We start from the raw sequence: 21,550 nt of genomic DNA on the forward strand, positions 1-21,550 counted from the left end.
ATGAAATGGTTTAAATTCTGGCAGTATCAAGCCATTCACCTTTTCACCCTTTCTGTTCAAAAGAAGTTATGTTCCTTTATATTTTAGTACATGTGTGTTGGAGAAGTCACTTTTAAAAGTTAAAATACCTTCCCTGTACATTACAAATTAGTAGCACTTGTTCGGAGTAGGGCTCTTCTTGTATCGTACCCCCATGGACTTACAGTCCTCTTTCTGCTAACTACGTTGTCTCAATGCCTAGTATCTATCCAGAATGTTCAGGCGAAATATGTTCTTCAGGGTCTGTATATATGTTTAGTTTCCATGCACTGAAAGATTTCTAGCTGTGAAAAGAGCTTATTGTGTGCACTTAATATACATGTTTCTTATGGAATCCTCTAGACAGAAAAACTGGAATAGTATATTAAAGGGAGATGTTTGTTACTAAATGAAAAGGTCATCAACTTCAGAGCATAGCACTGACCAAAAGGTAGATGAATGAGATGCCAGAATGCAAACAATCTAGCCAAAATTATTTAAATAAAATGTATCTAGATTTTCAAATATAAAACGTAAGTTTGGTTTTTAATGGTAATAATAATAGTGATATTAATATAAAGACTCAAAATAAGGATTTGACAACAACAACAAAAAGTGGTTTGGGAAAAATGTGATCTTTTCTATTGTCTTCTTTTGCAGTGTGTTTCCCCTTGTGCTAGAAGTTTGAGGATCATGATGTAGTGAATCAAATCTGGGAGTCCATTATCTTAGATTTTTTTGTGAGGGAGGTATAAGTGGAGAATTGCATGAGGGAGAGTTATTCTGGAGTGTAAATGAATTTGCTAGTTCATTTGAATTAATTGTTCGTTGAGGAGAGGGTGACATCTTTAGGTAGCATTGCCAGCTGATATTGACCATAAAACCATAGTATCAAAAAAAAAAAAAAAGTTACATTTAAGATAAATTAGAATTTATAGGAAAGAATATGAAGAGAAGATACTAGCAGAAATCCAGATGGCAGGCATGTCCCCTCTTAATGACACGTTACTGCATTTTTCTAAGGAATGTGACCACTTTCAGGTTTTATCTAAGGGAATTAGGTGCATTCCCAAAATTATCAGTTTATGAATCAATTTTAAGAACATGAATAAAAAAACAGTGTGATTTGTTCAAACTAACATATTATAGTCCCTCTGACAGTCATGTAGTGATAGAGCAACTGAGCTATTTCACAACTAAAGCCAACCTGAGCGTGAGGTAGAAAATGCACACAGAGTTTATTTAAGTTGCTATGTAAATTAAAATCTATTTTATCGTGAAAGAATAGTTACTGAGATGATCATTCAGGCTCATTAAGTAAGGCTATTTGGGTTTCTATTTGGTGAGTTTGGTGAGAATTAATGCATTTACTGTTGTTGTCTTTTTTTAACATTTTTTAGATATTCATAAAAGAACATGCATCTGTACATGTTTGCAATATTTGTACTGTGGCTGCTGCAAAGACTAATGAAAGAGCATAATCTGATATTCCAAAAGATTCCAAAAAAGGATAGATCTATCCTTGTCTCATCTCCCTTTCATGGTGGTCATCAGGTTTAGCTCATTACTGAAAAGGAGGATATTTTGCCATTTTTGTAGAATAACAGTGACTGTGATTCTCTTGGCTGTATCTCATAATCCTGTATGAACTCTGAGCAATGAGCTTGTGATTGTGTATGAATGTGCAGTAATATTTAAAAGAATAAACCTTTTTTGTTAATGGAAGAAAAAATATCCTGTTTTCTCCCTTGGGGGAAAAAAAACAACAACCAACTGATCATGAACTAAAACTTCAGATTTGTAAGAGTATTTCCTTTCTGAACATAGTTCAGTATAATGACCCTAAAATAATTCTGATTTTTTTTATTGTCCATACAGCAGAATCTGAAGGATTTTCAATTTCTTTCGGTGTTGTTATCTACATTAGCTTACATGCATAGGTCATGAAGAATCTATCATCTTCATCCTGAATCTCATAGTTAGACTGATATTTAAATTTAGCTGATCAGGTAAAAAAGCTGATCAGGAGGGGTTTGGCACAAAACTGTCTATAAAACCTATTAAATGCATCACATTTTTTTCTAATATTGAGTGGGTTGGCAGTAGAGGAATAAATGCATCTCTTTCTGTCTAAATTCTGTTTTCAAAGAAACACTACATAATTTGTTTTGGAGTTACAAGTTCACTAGTTGTAAAAAAATTCTGTAGCCAGAAGCTTTGTGTTGTGCTCTGAAAATGCTCTGATGCTTATCTTACCAGTATATTTTTAGTTAATATAGCTCCCATAAGAAACTGTGAAGAAACAACAAAACCCTTCACTGTTTTCATTTATAGTTCAATTGAAATTTTTTATCAATTTGTTGTGAGGAGTGGGGGAGTTGTTTGAGTCTCCAGAGTCTGTGGAAGTTGAGATTTTTACAACAAGGTCTGTGGTTTAGATTGTGTTTCCAGTGACATAACTAGTTAAATGTAAACCAGATGTGCTTTGAGGTTCATTTCCAGGAATGTAAAGTGGACTGTTTCAATTTTTGTTTCTCTGACATTTACAATGTACACTCACTTCACTTAAGAAAAAAAAGCCCTGATAAATATTTTCATGCATAGTGGCTTTTATTTTAAAATATAAACCAGTATTAAAATCAATTTGATTTCTTGCTCACTCTTTTTGAAATTACCGTTTAATATTATAATAAGAAGGTGTATAAAAACAATTTTTGGAGTTTGTTAATGTTGTGCATATGATCCTTTTTCACCTGATTCACCAGAGCACTAATGCTGAAGTGCATTCATCCTTAACTTTTTTTCCCCTGGGTGATGGTTTTGGGGAGCAGTCAATGCAGTATTTATAAACCTGTTAATACCCAAAAGCATTTGGATTGTTTTTTGTTTCTTTTGTTCTTTTTCTTTTTTCCTAGCATAGTGCTGAAGCATGTCAAATGCAGAAAGTAGCAAACTGTTTTTTCAGGGTTAAGAGGCCTAGAGCATAGTCACGTTATTTTAGAAACAACCAGAATTTAATGCCTTCAGATGTGCATACCCTAATCCTCAGTGAAAGCTGCTGTCCCTCTTTCTACTCCATAGAGCGAAGTGGGATGAGTATTCCTTCACCTGCGTCAGGGCAAAGTGAAATGAGGAGGAGTATGGTTCCATGCTACATCTTCCCTCACCCCCAGTCTTGGCAACCAATTTCTGCAGTTCTCATCCCAGAAGATGGAAAGTGACTATTTGTCTGTTGGGTCAGTGAGAGGCTGGCACTGGCACTTGAGAACAGTAGAAACTGAGACTGCAAGAAAAATGAGGAGGAAGGGCAAAAAAGGAAAGCCTCCTGCAGACAGCAGCAACCTCGCAGGTTGAGTCAGCTGTTTTGCCAAGGAGCATATTTGATGCAAACTTAAGTGAGGATTTAGACTATGTTGTCTATATAGTCTATATATATTGTCTATATATTGACCAGCAGTCAGTACTGTGTCCAGTCCTATTCAACAGATTCATCAGTGACCTGGATGAAGGGACAGAGTATTCCCTCAGCAAGTTTGCTGATGATACAAAACTAGGAGGAGTGGCTGACACCCCAGAAGGCTGTGCTGCCATTCAGCGAGACCTGGACAGGCCGGAGAGCTGGGCGGAGAGGAACCTAATGAAGTTCAATAAGGGCAAGTGTAGGGTCCTGCACCTGGGGAGGAATAACACCACACACCAGTACAGGCTGGGGATCAACCTGCTAGAGAGAAGCTCTGTGGAGAAGGACTTGGGAGTTCTGGTTGACAGCAAGTTGGCCATGAGCCAGCAATGTGCCCTTGTGGCCAAGAAGGCCAGTGGTGTCCTGGGGTGCATGAAGAAGAATGTGGCTGGCAGGTCGAAGGAGGCTATTCTCCCCCTCTACTCTGCCCTGGTGAGGCCACATCTGGAGTGCTGTGTCTAGTTCTAGGCCCCCCAGTTCAAGAGGGACATGGAACTACTGGAGAGAGTCCAGCAGAGGGCTACCAAGATGATTAGGGGGCTGGAGAATCTCTGATATGAAGAAAGGCTGAGAGACTTGGGGTCTTTAGCCTGGAGAAGCCTGAGAGGGGACCTCATCAACACTTACAGATATCTAAAGGGTGGGTGTCAAGAGGATGGGGCCAGGCTCTTTTCCGTGGTGCCCAGTGACAGGACAAGAGGCAATGGGCACAAACTGGAGCACAGGAAGTTCCACCTGAATATGAGGAAAATCTTCTTTACTTTGAGGGTGACAGAGCACTGGAACAGGCTGCCCAGAGAGGCTGTGGAATCTCCTTCCCTGGAGATATTCAAAACCCACCTGGGTGCACTCCTGTGCAATGTGCTGTAGGTGAACCTGCTTTAGCAGGGGTTTGGACTTAGATGATCTCCAGAGGTCCTTTCCAACGCCTGCCATTCTGTGATTCTGTCTGACTTTGGCTTGAAATGGAATTCTTCCAGTCTAGAAAGTCGTCAGTTCTGACAATGGTTTATCACCTTTCTGTTCTTCCCCATTTTTGCTCACCCATATGCTCAGTTTGAGAATTTTTCTCTCCTTTCACTGTCTTTGGGCAGAGAATGAAGAACATGGCCCATGAAATCAAGAGAGCTGCTTCACTCTTCTTAAGGTGTTGGAACTTCACATGGCCCCTCCATCTCCCCTTTACTCACTGATCTTTGGTTGCAGTTTTAGGGACACTGACTTCCAGGTCTGGCCCTAGACTATTTTTTGTTGAGGTTGGGTTTCTTGTTAACTCTGAAAACCTGAAATACAAGATGTATTTTCCTAGAAGAAAATTGAATGTAAACCTAACTTGCTGAGTATGAAGGAGAATTAAAGATAGTCGTGGTAACCTGATATTACATCTACAAATGTGAAGTATTTTAAGTTTCCTGCATTTTTTTTATATTCTGAGTATGATTGAAGTGATGTTTTGCATAGTAGCAACTATCTGCTTATTACAGTGTTTTGTCTTGCCCCTTGGTTGTGTATGTGCAGATCTGTCTGTGATTGAGCTGCCAGCTCTTAAAACCATGTGATTTTTTTCATGCAAATCACCTGTTTTCAGCTGTCAGTATCTTTAGGAGACTTCAAGCGCTTGACCTGTAACTTTCTTCACTGGGTGCCTCAGTCAGACTAGATTTTAATTTCCCCATGAAAATACAGACAAAACTTTTTGTTCATTTCCAAGAAAATGTTGATTTGTGTATTTAGAAACATGCAAACCTTGTGAACTTCTCTTTAAAAAGCTGTTGCTCCTCTATGCCATTGCAGACTGAAATATCTTGAGTAGGTTTTTTTGTGTCAGTATGGCACTTTACTCTGAAAAAGTGCTCAGATGAGGCCAAGTTGTATCTTTTTGCATGTGTTCGGTGGCATCTATTTTTAGTGTCCAAAAGACCCAACAGTTCTGTGGCACAGATTATGCCTTGTCCCTCATGGGAATTTTTCTGAAGTCGCATCTTAGCTAAAAGCAGGGAAGAGCACTTGCAACTGTCTGGGCAGAGAATTACCTCTGCATAAAAGCAAAGATATAAATGCAGAGACTGATCAAAGATCCCTCTGACCCACAACAGAGCAAGTATACAACATTACTTTCCAAAAATACTCTCTGAATCCCTAACAGTTGTGGTTTGAGGACTTCCGACGCCAGAAATAGAATCTTTACCTTATGCAGACCTTGGTGAATTTATCTTCCATGTACTTGTCCTCGCTGCCATTGATTAATGCAAGCCTTCAGCATCCTAGAGCAAGGATTTCCAATTCTCCACCTGTAGTGCAAAGAACCATTTCTTTACTTGTTTTGCTACCAGCCAGCTTCATTTGGTGTCCCTTTGTTCTTGGACTTTAAGAGACAGTGAACATTTGATGCCTTTGACAGGGAGAAACTATACACAGCTTAAATTTTAGCGAATTTGTCCTGTCTTTTCTGATTTTCTCATTTTTTTTAAACCTAGCCAAACTGCTGAAAGCAAGATCGCAGATAGAAAGGAAGAAAAAGTGTCTTTCTCCAAGAGCATTTCTGTTCTGAGAATTATTTGATGTATAGTGCATATTTAAGATTACTTCTTTATCTCAGTGTTATCCGTTTCTAATTGTGGAACCAGATACTTCGTTTCTCTGCAAAAGCAGCAGAGACTTCTCCACTATGAGGTATTGCTGGCTTGGGAGAGAGTGGGAGGCAAGGGAGGCAGGGAGCACACCTTGGACAATAAAACCTGATGTAATAAAGTGTGAAATGTATTCATGGGGAGAAGAAGAGTTGCAGAGCAGATTGGTAAGCCATTCAGATTGCCAGCTCGGATACAGAGGGACTTAGAGCTTGCTCTGTCAGGACTAACTGGCTTTCTAGATCTACTTGATTACCTCCATACTGCACTTCCCAGCACATCAAGCCAGTACAGGAGCAATGCCAGACCTGGCCTAGCCCTACCTGGTTATTCATCATAGAATCATAGACCTTTGAGATCATCAAGTCCAGCCATCAACCCTGCTCTGCCAAGTACACCCTAAACCATATCTCCAAGCACCACATCTAAACAACCTTTAAACACATTGAGGGATGGTGACTTAACCACCTCCACTTTCTGTAGTAAGATGGCTCAGGACCCCACCTGAGACAACATAACCAACTGTGTCTAAGCAGGCTGTTTGCAGAGAAACATGGAAGCTCTGTCTAGTGCCCTACAAGACTGCTAGCCCAATCTAGGATGGGGCTTACTGGCTTGGGTGTTGCCAGTGCAGTTAACTCAGTACAGCCAGCCATCGAAGTTCTGTGGGTGTGTTCATGTAACACTGTCTTGACGTGATAAGGCCTCCTAGATTTTTGTATCTCTGCATCTGTATATGATTAATGCATAAACTGGGTAATCTACAAGTTTAAGAGTAGACTTTACAAATGTAAAGCTGTATCACTGTTCAAAAACTTGCTAGCATTCAAGGACAAGTCCTGTTTGCTCTTGTAGGTGATTCCATTAAGTAAAGGGACTGTGAAAATTGCCTTTTAAATTAAGTGCTTACTTTTGAAGCGAGAGAGCACAGTTTCCTAAGTTTACAGACCTCTAGGCATTTTCCATCTCTCTTTTTTCTTTCTTTTTTTTTTTTTTTTTTTTTTAAATACATATTTGGTATGTATTTTAAACACGTATTCCTTACTATGATGCCAGAAGGTCATGAAAGAACACATCTCTAGTGAAATGAAGGCTTGATGCAACTGGTCAAATAGCAAATTGTACTATTTTCATGACTTCTAAAAATAAGGAAGATACTTTGTCTTGAAAATTATCTCTTGATGCTCTTAATGTTTCCAGTGCTTAACTAGATCCTACTTTAATTTATAACTGATTTAAATCAGGCTATTTTAGTTTATGGATATGACATTATTCCTCAAGCACTACTAGCAAACATAAGCAAGCACTAAAACAAGCACTAAACAGTTTTATTTCTGGCTCACCGACTGTCTAGTTAGATTAGATTGTATGGCTTCATTCAGGACCCAAATCAAAAAATGAAATTGGTTGAGTTCAGGAAGAAATGGTGGATATGCATCTGCAACTTGAAAGAATTTGCTAACATTGTTTTAATCTTAAAACTGATCTCACTTTTTAAAAAAAATCAGCAAATAATACTGTCTGCAAGGGTCCTATTCTTACACGTGAGCAGGCTTAAAAACTCAAAGGGGTATTAAATAGAAGGAGTTAGAGGCTAGAGGGAAGTACCATTTACAGTATTTGTTTCAGCTCCTGTTTCTTGAATGCTTTCCTGAACTAGAGGATCGCAGCCAGGATTGTAATATTTTGCTTCTGACAGGGCTTTCTTAATTTTTCCAAAGCCTCATGGAGCCATAAATGACAGGAACAATAAGGCTTTTGTGCACTATGTGTTGTGGCTGGGAATACGTTGGATTGTATGAAAAAAGAGTTTTGTTCTCTCACAGGAAAAGTAATTGATGCTGGAAAACTTCATAGTCAAAGTTGTTGGAAAATACTGTCTTTGTAGAAAAGAGCCGTTAACACTTTCAAAATATGTGCTCCTGTACATGTGCACATGCGTGCTACCTGCCTGTCTCTGTATCTTTTGAAAGTCATTCTGAGAGGAGGTGGGGCAGGGCCCAAATATACCAGGCAGTCTTAGCAAATCATCGTCCACAGCATCATTTATACTGTATAGAAGCACATTCTAACAGTGGCTTTTGTTTCTGGATTATAGATATAAATGAATGTGAAAGCAGCCCATGTGTCAATGGTGCCTGCAGGAACAATCTTGGATCTTTCAGTTGTGAATGTTCACCTGGCAGCAAGTTGGACCCTACAGGACTGATATGTATTGGTGGGTATTTCTTCCTGTTATTTTCCCTTTTTCTTACTAACTTGAAAAACATTTATCATATTGATTAATTAAGTAATTAAGCAAGCAAGTAATGTATTTGGTTAATTTCCCCATGATAGCAGACAATATGTCTAGTTCTGTAGGTAAGACCAAAAAAAACACATACTAATTTGATAGCTTCCATGGGAGCAGGAACAAGCTGAGAGAAACATCACAAATGAGGATGTCCAAACTATGGTGAGAATGGTGAAATGCAGGTGTTGATTGGTGAGAGAGAGTGGGAGTTACTAATTACTATTAATAATGATTAATTATTATTAATGAGAATTAGCTTGTCCTTTGGGAGAATGAGAGTATGAGTAAAGCTGTAGGTGATTGGTCTGGTAGCTGAGAAACTGTAAAGCAGAAATACCCACTCAGTTCTTTGGCCACTTTTAAGTCTGAGACAAGAAATAGGTAAAACTGGAGGAACATCTACTCAAATAGTGATAGGAAAACACATGGCTTCTTGGGTTCAGGACGTTCTTCATGAAATGTGAAGACAGACATTCCTAGCTGTAAGGAAATGTTAATGGCTTTTGCATTATAGCACAATCTCATACTTTACCTCTTCTGTAGGAAGCTGGTAAAGGTGAGTCGGGCAAATCTGCATTTGTCGGGATCCCTGTCCATGTAGCAGACACACGAGTATTGTCTTATTTTTACATATATAAATACATAATATATATATACATAAAAATGTTAGCATCCTTTGAGGATTCTGTTGCATTGAAAAAAAGCAGAGCATTGCACAGATTTTGTTGGAGCTAGCAGCAACAGTTGTCTACAAGATGTCACTTGCATTATCTTTGGAAGCTAATCATTAATGTTTTTTTTTTCCTTGCCTTTCCAAGAAAACTCAAAGGAGTAGAGACATCTGTACTTCTCGAATGATCACAATCTGCCATTATTTCATTCTTAGTTGTTTAACATAATTCAAGTCATTGTAGGATATGTGGGATAAATTGGATTGGAGTGCCATTAATAACTGGATGATGTGAATTTTAAATGTTCCTTTTATTTTAAGATGTATTTGTCTGGTGTTCTTAGTTTCTTGCGTCGCCAAGATTTGCTTAAGATAGGAAATTGAATGCAAAGACTCAAGTTTTCATTTAATGATGGAGTCTGTCTGTGCCTTAATATGTTTTTTATGTGAATGTTACTTACGTGCCTAAGCCTTCCCTTAGGTTTCTTTGTAGCATTGCTGGCCGGTGAAGTTTAGTATTTTTTTTGTTCTTTTTTAATTGTGCTAATTCCTTGATATCACCACACTAACCTGTACTTTTTTGTACTGCTTGTTTTTAATCTTGTGTTCTCACATCCAAGGGTGCTACAAGTTCACTAAGGGCCAAATTATAACAATGATCTGGATTTACTTTGCAAATGGTTTCCACTGGAATGTACACAATGTGAGGTCCCATTTGGCCTGAATATTAGTGATAAATAACATAAAATGTAAACAAAGAAAAATACCTGGACAGTCAGATAAATTCTGAAGAATAGGAGTCATCTATGTACTGGGAGCCTAATCATCAATTTTCCACATTGACCAAAATAGTCTCAGAAAAACTTTTCTGTAATACAGATGAGAATATGTTAGGACAGAAGGTTCGTAAGTACAGCTAATGCAAGAGGTACAGTTTTATACTGCTAGAGCTCAGTTGTATGTTTTCCTGTCTTGGCAAATTTCCAATGGAATTCATAGTGATGAGGGGAGGGCAGACTGGATTATTGAAAAGTGAGTAAGGGGTTGGCAGTTATAAGTAGTTTACTGTGTGAAAAACATGCAAATGTTGTTGTCAAATGTATGCTATTTTAAATCTCTACAGTAGAGCAAGTTATTTTTTCCTATAACCACTGCAGTGAAGTACTTGAATATATTTGTCTTAATTTTTTTAGCAGATTGCTCCTGTAAAGCATTCCTGTAGCATCAAATTCGAAAAGCATATGCCAAAATATAAATGTACAGGTAAAATAATGTTGTGATTTGGGAATATGTTGTGTTTTTCGTAAGAATGATCAAAGCAAGGTAATGGCAGATTCTGACCCCTTTCTAGTTTTCCTTTAGTTTCAAATTTCCTGTCATGTCAGAAGCAGAATCAGTCCTACATTAGAAGAGTAAGTTTTCTTCTTTTCTTTCATGATGATGATTAAAATTATTGAACTAAAAAAATGGCAGAAAATGTGTAAGCAAAAGCACATTACAACAATATTAAAATAAGAAAGGATTAACATAACATCACTTTTAATTTTATTTTTACAATTTATTGCTCCAATGTGTTTGCTGCTACTTGGTCTCGTTGCCAGTTTTCACTGTCTTGTGGACTCAGGTCATGTACGGCACATTAGATTAATCGTATATGGAGAAGCTATATGGCTGATGCATGTTCTTTACTCAGTTTGTGGATAGAAGACTTCAGTCTGTCAGTTTCTCTGGTTCCTTTGCTGAGTCTACTTAGCCTCAAGGAGGAGGGACCAGGAGGCCAGAGCCATTTGCATCCATATTACTTGTAGAAATCGAGCGTAGATGTGAGCCGTTTGTCTCCTGTGAGCTTTCCTGGATAAAGAAAAAAAAGACTTGCTGAAATTACAGTCAGAATTCGAGTCACAATATTTGTGCTCAAATTTAAGCTCAAACTTCCAGCAAATGAGGGTTCAGCTATTCAGCAGTTATAATAAAAGCATTCAAAAAATATGTTGATCTATTTTTGCATTTCTCTTGCTTGCATACTGACAGCGTTTGCAATATTGAAGCTGTGGAATCATTTTTGAAATACATCTGTTGGTGGTGCAAGTGTTGCATGGCTATTGAGAAATGCTCGTACAGTAGGGATACTGCCATTTGTGCATGCTTTTTGATATATGCTCTTAATATATGCTTTTTATGCATGTTTTAGTCAAGATCTGTGGAATTCATATAGTGCACGATAAGTAGGCTGCCATCTGCCTGTAGTATGCATTCTTCTTCAAGTCAGAATCAAAGAGATACAGGCAACAGAAAGCATACTTTGATGCTGCATAACTTTTTCACCATTGTAGATTTTGTCTGGATAAAACAGATTATGTAAAATAAAGGAAATTAACTCATAGACTGAAAAAGATAAGACAAGCAGACTTTGGCAGGATAATGTAAGTGCAGCTGGTGTGAGGGAAGTCACCTGTTAATTTGTATAGTTTAAATAATTTTTGAAATACTGGTGTGATTTTTCTACCTAGTAAAGTTCACTACTGAAAATAATTAATACTGAGCTCAAGAAAGTTCTAGTGAATAAAGCAATGGAAGCATTTACATTTTGATAACGTAAAGCAGAGACATCAATGTATGGCCAGCAATCTGGATGTGGCATAAGAGAGCATCTAAAGAACCTATATTCCCTCTCTCTATCTTGGTCACTGAATTTGGAACATACGATGGCCAGGGACATGGCCATCCCATGTTGGCTGAGAGCCAACCCAGCTAATGACTGTCCAGGTTTTGTCTTTGGTCTTGGTATGTTAACTCAAGTCTTGACTGTTAGCTAAAGCTGATCAAGGTGTGGAAAAGTTGCCTCTTCCACTCTTCTATACCCCTCGTTGGTTTGTGCACTTGTTTAAGTGTGGTGTTCTGCCCCACATGTTTGAGACCAACATTAACCTAAATTATACTACTGTTGTACTGTTAATGAAGTACATTGTCCCAGTTTCTAGGGCTGATTCCAGTCATCTTTTTTTTTTTCTCTTATTTTAGCCAAAGAACGTTTATGTTCTCTGGGGTCTACGTAATTTTATAATATGACAATTTTGTAGAAAAATTGAGGTAGTTTGAAGAAAATAACCTGGAATGATTCTATGAGGTATTAGTAATATTGATCAACAGCACCTAATAGATGGTCTGGCTTTTTGTACATATAATATATGTAAATCTTAGAGCCAAATCCTATTCCTCTTTCATTAGTCATCTCATTAAATTCATCTGGGCCACTTGCTTAGCTTTGAACTCTGAGTATGCACATGCATTTAAACTCTACCCAGGCTGACCTCGCAATCTGGGTTAGATCTTTACAGACTGCTTGTGCTAGCTGATCACAAAGGTTGCTGTCTCTTCAAGAAATTGTATGCCTTTCAAGTGTAACAGTGTAAAGGTACTGAAAAAAGGTTCTCTCGGTACAACTTTTGAAATATATAACAGATTTTGGATTTAACTGACAATTTAAAAAACAGCTTGGGCACTGAAAACATGGATTTTAAGACTTGGAGATTAGAGTACCTAAAAGAGAATTTCAGAGGATTTCAGGCAGCAGAGACAATACTTGTGGCTGAAAATCTCTCCTCTGCTCCGTGACCATCTAGCCTGGGCAGCAGGTGCTGCCTGACATGGCTGGGCACTTAGTGGAACGGGTTTGCCCTGAGCTGGTCTGTGTTCCCAGCCTGGCAATCCAGTTTGTGATTCAGGAGCTGGGTGTGCTGGGGCCGAGCTCTCAGGAGCATGACCTAAAAGGAGTGATCGTGTAGTATGACCTAAAAGGAGTGCTTAAAGGATAGCTAATGCACCAGCAGAACCAGACCCCTGAAAGAATATGGCTCACCCCTGTCCCACACGTTTTTTTCTTTATTTCCTTCCTGGCAACCTTGAAGGTTTGCTGAGTGAGAGAAAGGCAAGAGCACCTGGATTTCACAACCCGGTGATTCAGGCAGTCAACTGGAAGGTGGAGTCCCAGGTTGTAACCTCTGCTTTTCTGGTAACTTGTGTATTTTAGACTGATCAGTCACTAGATAAAGTAAATAAATGAATCCACTGTAATATCTGGAGGACCTCTGCTAATCATGGGACCTGGACTATAAAATGCCTCAAGCAGTGTGCTCTATTGCTCACTTTTAATATAGTGCTATTCCTTTCCACCACTTCTAAGCTAAAATGTGTATAAAATTACTCTGCTGGAACATTTTCTTTTAAAAGGAAGCCTGCACTCCCTTAGTACTTTGTCTACTGGTGGCATGAACATGGCATGCCAGCTCTTTTTGCTGTGACAATTTTATATTGTTTTCTATTCTGCTGCAGATAGCCTGAAGGGGACTTGCTGGCTTAACATCCAAGACAGTCGCTGTGAAGTCAACATCAATGGTGCTACACTGAAATCTGAATGCTGTGCTACCTTAGGAGCAGCTTGGGGCAGCCCATGTGAGCGATGTGAATTAGGTATGCTCTGATGTCCTGCATCTTTTGGGAGAAGAGAGGAAGTACCACTAGATAGATTCTCGTCATTTTCTCTATAGAAAACAAACAGACAACACAAAAAAAAAACTATGAAATGGAGTTGTCTTATTTAGCATCACTTGTAATCTCCACCATCAGAGATTATTCTAGTAACTTTGAAGTTACCAGGAAATAAAATGTGAATAAACCTTTTAATTTCATCTCCACAGGGACTGTGCATTGGGGTAGGGAAGTAAGGACTATAATAATAAAGTGAAATATCTGGTAAAAGTCTTGAGGGCTTTTTATGTTGCTAGCTGTTAACACTTTCCCAGCTGTTTTCAAACACATAGTTTATGTACAATTATTGATTGCAGAATAGTACTGCTATTAGATTACAGGGCTAGGTCTAGAAGTTGGAAGCAGGAATGCTAACTGTGCTCTAGTTGGTGGAAAAAATACTGTGCCACATTCTCCCCATGAAGTTTGGATAACGCCACCTGCAGCTGAACCAGTGTCAGGACATTTTAGCCTTTCATTTTTAATTGGAATGATAACTGTGGGCACATGTATCCCATCTAACAAGCATGGTGCAAGCAACATCCAACAGACCTCTTAACCGTGCAGTGCAACATCGAGCAAAGATATTACTTTGGACTCCAGGAAGCAGCATGGTCAGGTTAGACTGGTAAAACTAACTAAAACCTAATCAGTCTAGAGAGCTGATTAGTTCAGACTAGGTACTTTTGGCCATTTAATTTCCTATTCTGTAACTAGTTAAATTTCAGCAAGCTTTCAGATCACTACATCATGCTACATTTTACATACCATATCCTAAAATAATGTTGTTGCTCAGATCCTTTATTAAGCTGCAGTGGAAAAAAAGCCATTAGTGATAACTGGCATCACTAAAGCTTTAAATCTTCAGGCAACTTTACAGGAAATACACCTTTCCAATGCATCTGAGTGAAGAGATTGATATGATTAGATGCTGAGCGTTCTGGTCTTCATTAGAGAAAACACATTAAAAAGTAATTATGATTTAATTTCCTCAACTATTCACTCATTTTAAGTAGCATGTATGAGTCAGTACTTTTTTTGATTGAGGCTAGAGCACTCACCGCCTTATACAGTCAAATTAGTAGAGAATTCCAAAGATACATTTATTTTTAAATTATTTACTCCTATATTCTTATATTCTAAAGCAGTGATATATTTTTCTGGCTTGATTCCAGACACGGCTTGCTCAAGAGGATTTGCCAGAGTGAAGGGTCTTACCTGTGAAGGTGAAGTTTTTGCTTCTTACTCAAGATGTCGCCTTTTTTTCTTAATAAAATGGAAATGAAATAAAAGGGGATTTGTTATATTGTTGTTTTTGTCAGACATAATCATACTGACCTTAGATTAATGTTTTTACAAACAGTTACTGACTGTTGGGAAGTGTTATGTTACACTGTTTGTTGGAGAATATCAAAAAGATACAAAGAAAATGGAACTGCTCCTTCAAAATGCATTTAGTCTTTTTAGTTGTTGCTTTCTCTCAGCCATATCCATCATCTTGTCTTAAAGATGAGAATGTGGCATCTTAGTGTCCTGTGACTTGAAGATCCTGCAAGAGCCCTTTGAGACTGAGACAGATGCTTGTTCAGAACAGTGTTCAGACCTTAGTACAGTATGGATGAAATTTCTTGATTTCTTTCAAGTAGCTTAGATTCTGAATAAAGCTGTATCTGTCTCCTCCAAATTAGCATGTAACTCAACTCTTTGTTTCCCCAACAGATGTAAATGAGTGCGATGTTTTCCCGGGGGTTTGTCCCAACGGGCGGTGCATTAACAGCAGAGGCTCATTCCACTGTGAGTGCCCTGAAGGACTGACACTGGATGGAACAGGGCGAGTGTGTTTAGGTAAGAGCACACTTAACTCTGCCAGCTTTTTAGCTGTGTCCAACAGTTGTCCAAAATTGTTCTCAAAGGGTTGCGAAAGGATATTTAGTTTGTTTCTGAATTCCTTCAAAAGCAGTTTGTTAAGTGTATGTTTTAGTTTGGGCCTGCTTAGATATCAAATGTGTGTGCCAGTTCAGGGAAGTTAATCCGTTGGGGGAATATGAATGTGTTCGGAGTTGATTTGCTCGCAGTGCAGTCGATAGGTTTTGCTAGAGTGCTACCCTACCCTACTAGATGGGAGCTAAGTAGGATAAGCGGTCAGCTGGTCAGCCAGCAGCTTGTAACACAGTGTGAACAGTGCTCTTCTCTATTGCTATCTAGTCATATTGTGAAACTCGGGTACTACCTTGTAGCATGAATATGCTGGTGAAAATTGGTCTGTATGGAAGTAATCAAAATGTGTATAGCTAAAAATAAGACTTCATCTTTGTTGTACAGATTAGTATCTTCTAATGACAAAACATGATGTCTGTGAAGACGTATTTCTCTAGGGAATACTTCAGGTATGAAAAATACTGAACCCCTGTGTAAGTCCAAGAAAACAGAAGTATCCTGTAGGAAGTGTAGTTAGTGTTATTAACCTGCATATTTAGAAATCAATGGTTAGAGATGAAAAAAGATAAAATGAGGATACCAGATGTTTAGAATAGATTCTGGAATCTATATGATTTTTTCTTACCAGTTCTAAGTACTGTAAAAATATGATTACTGACAGTATTGATTTCTTTCGAGGAAACAGTGCAGCAGAACAAAAAAAAAAAAAATCAGCCCTTTCTTCATGTCAAGGATTTTTCTGCTCTAACCTTTATTTTTTTATTTCAACAGTGTTCTTTTCCCTCAAGCAAATTCAGATTTAAGCAAACACTTTTGCTTTAATTGCACTATGCCTTACCAGTAGCTGACACAAATAGTTACCAGGTTGTGGCGGCTTTTAATGTGAATGTAATTTTAGAGATATTTTTTTACATTAAATGGAATTTTGAAATTAAGCGATGTGTATAATCATTATGAATTTCTCAGGAAAAAGAAACAATTCAAAACCAAGTCTGCCCAGATGCACATATCTGTTATGTTTGTGCATATCATACACAGTTTTGCATGTTAAGTTTTACTTGATATTTCACCCCGCCCCCAAACCCCCCCCCCAAACTCTGTTGCCAGCCACTGGCATTTGTGGCCATCAACTCTGTATTATTTCCTAATGAGAAATTTGATAGGGATAGGTGTGAATTTAATTGTCATTGATAGAGATGATGAAAACCTGCCATTTTCAAGCAAGACTCAGGATTTCTTTACCCTCAAAGCCATCTTCCCTTTTATTATTTTAATGAAAAAATGACCTTTAAGGTTACAAGATATGTGCCTTCTCCTGTGCTAAACAAGCACTGTGCACTATGTTATTTCTGAAATATGTTTATTTTCTGAAGGATCTACTACAGTGATTTTAATGCAAACAAATATTTATTAGCAGTATGCTTGCTGATTCTCTGGATATGAACATAAATACAATCTTGATGTGGAATAGTTTACAGAAAACCATGAGTATTCTTTGAACAATTTCCATTTATTATACTTGCTTCTAAATTATTTGTCTTCAGATGTCCGTAGGGTAAATTTATATAAAGAATCTGCACAACTTTGAAGGTCTTGTATGGAAAACAGTTCAGCATCTCATCAGTGTTTTTAGATCTTACATCTTCTCCAAAGCTTTTTGCGCTAAGCATTTAAGAGTTCTGTTAGGTTTGCTAAAGCCTAACTTCCAGTCCAGTATATCATACGAAACATTGATGCTTACATTTATCCTGATAATGCGGCTTGACCTCCAGTCCATTTCAGTCACGTCAAAAGGGTCTAGAATACGGACATAGAACAGAATACATGGTGTGTCCTTGTGATCTTCCTTACACACTGAAAATAACTCTCTTTTCCTGAACAGCATTGAGCTTTCAATACATTTCTCTATAGTATCACAGACATCTTCTCTAGCATTGTGTAACTGATACTGTCCATTTCCCACGATGGGTATTTTTTGCCAGAATTTTGGAAATTGAGCATGGAAATTCTCTTGTGTCTTAGAGATTAACGTGCAAAGACTTAACCCATTTTTATACCGATTTTATATTTTAACAAATACTAAAAAAATTTCTAAAAGTCTTAAACTGTTTTTCTTTACTGAAATACAAATAGATAAAAAGTGTGGAATGTACTGATACTTTCAAAGGGGTTATTACTGTTATTTTTTACTGTATGTGAGATATAGCAAAGCTAATTTTTTTCTCTGTGCAGACCAGTGTGTGGTGCTTCTCCTGACAGTTGGGTATGCAAGTACAGCTTTTACTTGTACGCTTGCTTGACGTGTCTTTTGGTTGACATGCTTTTCTGTGAATGGGACCCTTGAGTATAACCGTAATTAATTTTTCTGGAAACCATATTGTTTTCTCCTGCTAACTGGTGTTAAAGTAAGCCTAACAATGGACAGCAACTTCTTTTTTTTTTACTGTATTCCTTGTATTATTAATTTAATAATATAAACATAGGTAGGAATATTTTTTTTAACAAAGAATGCAGGTCAATTTGTGAATGAGACTACCAGATACAGTAAAGAAATATATGTCTCTGTCTTATCAAATACACATAGAAACTTGAAAAGCACAATCATGTCAGAGTAATGGTATATCTTCGTCTTGGGAGATAACAAAAGAAACACTTGTGCTTTTATGTGGTACAACATAGATCCAGAAATGTAACTGTATTGCAATATTAGCAACTTCAAATGGTTGAACATTATGGAGAAGTGTAGAGTCTTGAGCAGAAATCTGTCTCCCAGAAAATTGGCCTCACGTGTACTTGTGCCTCAGAAACAGATGCTTCTGAAAAACAGAAAACTTTAGCTAAGGGTAAAATGCCTATTTGTTGTTGTAAAATGAGCAGATATTCGCATGGAGCAATGCTACCTGAAATGGGATGAAGATGAGTGCATTCAGTCTGTGCCTGGCAAGTTTCGTATGGATGCCTGCTGCTGTGCTGTGGGGGCTGCCTGGGGCTCCGACTGCGAGGAGTGTCCTAAGCCTGACACCAAGGAATATGAGGCTCTGTGCCCCAGAGGTCCTGGCTTTTCCAACAGGGGAGATATTCTAACTGGCAGGCCATTTTATAAAGGTAAGGGTTCATTCATGGATCTAAGACATGAATGGTAGGCACATCTGGGTGAATATTCTAAAGAAATGCCAGGATTTGTGTCTATGTTTGTTACATACTTGCAATGAGAAATGTTATAAAGATGTTTGCCTGAAAGAGCGGACCTTACTGTCCACTTACAGTGGGAAAGTCTCTGCTTGCATGATGCCCAAGTGTATTACAGGAGCCTAAAAGAAAAAGTTGCAAAGTTTGAATTTGGTAAGGTGAAAAAGGAAATTACTATGACAGGACTGAAGGGAGGGGAGCTCTAAATGATGAGAAAATATGCACCTTTTTTAAGGTAGTGCTTTGCAAAGACTGAACTGAGGGTCAGATGAAGTTCCATAAAGTCATGGAGTTAAGGTGTAAACATATACTAGAATTTTGCCAGAGTTCTCTGAAAGAGAGACTGAAGAAGGATGCATTCCTTCTGTGATTTGCAGAATTAAGAAGTGATTGAAAGGGAAGGGTCTCTGTTGCATTAAAATTATAAGGGCAATGATAACATGGAGCTGCAGTGATAAAGAAGTAAATAAAAGCCTTTTGTCCGGTTTTTACTAGCTTCATCTACTGTAGAACAAAAAATTGAAGAGGCTGAAAAGTACTAAGGAACAAGGACTGAGATATTTTAGATGACTGAGATCTGAGAAGAAAAACTGTAAATTTCTGTGTGTAGAAGATGAGGTGATCTGGAAATGTTTTAGTATGTTATTTATTTTTAAAACGATGTGAAGCATTTGTCTTGAAATATTTTGAGTTGCTTGAGAAAACTTTAACAGTTTGGACCTCTGCTTCACTGTAAGCTCTGATTTTCTGGAGTTACTTATCTCAGCCAAAGCTCTCAGCGGTCAGTGGTGATATACTAAACAAATAAGGAATTTAATACTAATAATATTGTTTATTAAAATTTATTTAATTAGAAATAAAAATATCTTAGTTATTTAATAATAATAAAATCGTGTCTGCTCCAAGATTTTTTGTAAGGCTTTGCTTCTTGTTTCTGCTTTTGTATTTGGAACACACCTTTCTTCCATTCAAACTAATACATAGGAGAGAGAATTTTGTTTCCTCAAAGATGATTCTTGGATAAGGACATTTGTCCAGCAAATTATACCATAGAGTGTAAGAAAAGCACATTCAAGTTTGTAAAAACTGTTGCAGGGGTGCATATGAGAGAGGCTGACACACGGAAACCCTTTATTTGTCCCGTGCAAGGTACTTTTAACAGCCTGTGTTATCCATCTGCCCAGCAAAATGTATTTAGAAGGGGTGAAATATTTAATTTGAAATTCTACAAAAGAAAAATTACACTTTTCTGAACTGAACTCCAGATATCACTCTGGCAATCTCAATTTTAAAAAAGCCCCAGTCAACCAGGTAATAATTACATCTTTTACAAGTTGTCTCAGGACACTGTGAATGTTGTTTGTGTTAAAAAGCAAAACAGAGCACATACTGGCATCCTGGGCAAAAGAGTCTCAACTTGAAGAATTTCACTGAATTTAGTTGATTGTTGATTAACATACATTTTTAAATTACTGGTTTGTGTAGTGAGAAGCAAAGAAAGCATGAACAATTTAGTGGGTAGGAAAACATCTTTTCTCCCTTACTCCCAGGCTTGTCTTCAGCCCAGCACCTCTCCTCCACCCTTACTGGTGTCCAGCCCTGCTAGTCCCATGGATGAGGCAGTTATTACCACAGGGCCTTGGGGACTCTGCAGTGGTTTCTCTTTGTCACCCATTTGTGGCTTAGCCTTTTGTTTTGCTGATTGTTTTTCCTTACTCATTTCCTGTGCCCTGGCATGGGCTCCTCCATGGGACAGAGGCCCTCAGGGGTGTTCCTACTCCAGCATGGATTGTCCACAGCCCGTGCTCTTTCAGGATGTCCCAGCCACAGTCTGGATTACTCATGTACTGTTGTCCCTGGGGGATGTCCCTGCCCCAGCATGGATTACCCAAGGTCATGGTCCCTTAAGGATCTCCCTGTCCCAGCAGGGGTTGCATGTGGGTCACAGTCCCTTGGAGGCGTCTCTGCCCCAGCATGCATCCTTCATGAGACACTGTCCCTCAGAGTGTTCCTGCCCCTGCTTGGATCACCTGTAGGCTACAGTCACTCAGGCATGTCCAGACCCTGTGGTGGGTCACCCACAGCTCCAATCCCTCAGGGATGTCCCTGCCCTTCTGTGGGTCTTCCACAGGCTGTGATCCCTCAGGTGTGTCTCCACCCTGACATAAGTCCTCCAGGAGTGGCAGACCCTCAGGGGTTCTTCCTCAGACGTGGAGTTCTGCCTTGCAAGGGTGCATCTCCAGTCGTGTCTCCACAACATCCCCTCCTGCTTGCCTTCTCAGTTTCATTTTTCTGTTCTCCTGACCTGTGTAGAAGGAGGCCATCCCTCCAGTTCCCTGCAACCCAAACTGTGCATTTTGTGCCCAATACAGCTGGTAAGAAGAAACAGGAATTTCTCATTAATTATATATATTTTTTTTGTGTGTGGTTAAAAATGTTATTTTCTTTTGTTTTTATTTCATAGATATTAATGAATGTAAAGTGTTCCCTGGTATGTGCATAAATGGTAAATGCAGAAACACAATTGGAAGTTTCAAATGTAGATGTAACAGTGGGTTTACTTTAGATATGGAGGAAAGAAACTGTACAGGTAAGTCTTTCATTTTCCACAGTTTCTCCTAGGATAATAGAATAGTCCAGGTTGAAAGGGACCTCAAAAGATCATAGATTCATAGAATGGTTTGGGTTGGAAGGGACCTCAAAGATCATCCAGTTCTGGGTTGGAAGGGACCTCAAAGATCATCCAGTTCCAACCACCCCTGCCATGGCAGGGACACCTTCCACTAGACCAGGTTGCTCAAAGCCCCATCCAACCTGGCCTTGAA

The 21,550-nt window shown here is 38.5% G+C and overlaps 1 protein-coding gene across 2 annotated transcripts in view; it reads left to right on the plus strand.

The window, feature by feature from the left end:
• The window catches only part of FBN2 (fibrillin 2), a 170,309-nt gene that overhangs the window by 90,586 nt on the left and 58,173 nt on the right, over positions 1-21,550 (plus strand). For both annotated transcript variants that reach the window (XM_086479915.1, XM_086479916.1), the window contains exons 20-25: positions 8,207-8,326; positions 13,404-13,541; positions 14,774-14,824; positions 15,318-15,443; positions 18,414-18,641; positions 21,190-21,315. In XM_086479915.1, coding sequence (XP_086336041.1) covers positions 8,207-8,326; positions 13,404-13,541; positions 14,774-14,824; positions 15,318-15,443; positions 18,414-18,641; positions 21,190-21,315 — 789 coding nt within the window. The remainder of the gene's footprint in view (positions 1-8,206; positions 8,327-13,403; positions 13,542-14,773; positions 14,825-15,317; positions 15,444-18,413; positions 18,642-21,189; positions 21,316-21,550) is intronic.

This window comes from Leptosomus discolor, chromosome Z (genome assembly GCF_034619465.1).
Source record: "Leptosomus discolor isolate bLepDis1 chromosome Z, bLepDis1.hap2, whole genome shotgun sequence".
Taxonomy (NCBI): domain Eukaryota; kingdom Metazoa; phylum Chordata; class Aves; order Leptosomiformes; family Leptosomidae; genus Leptosomus; species Leptosomus discolor.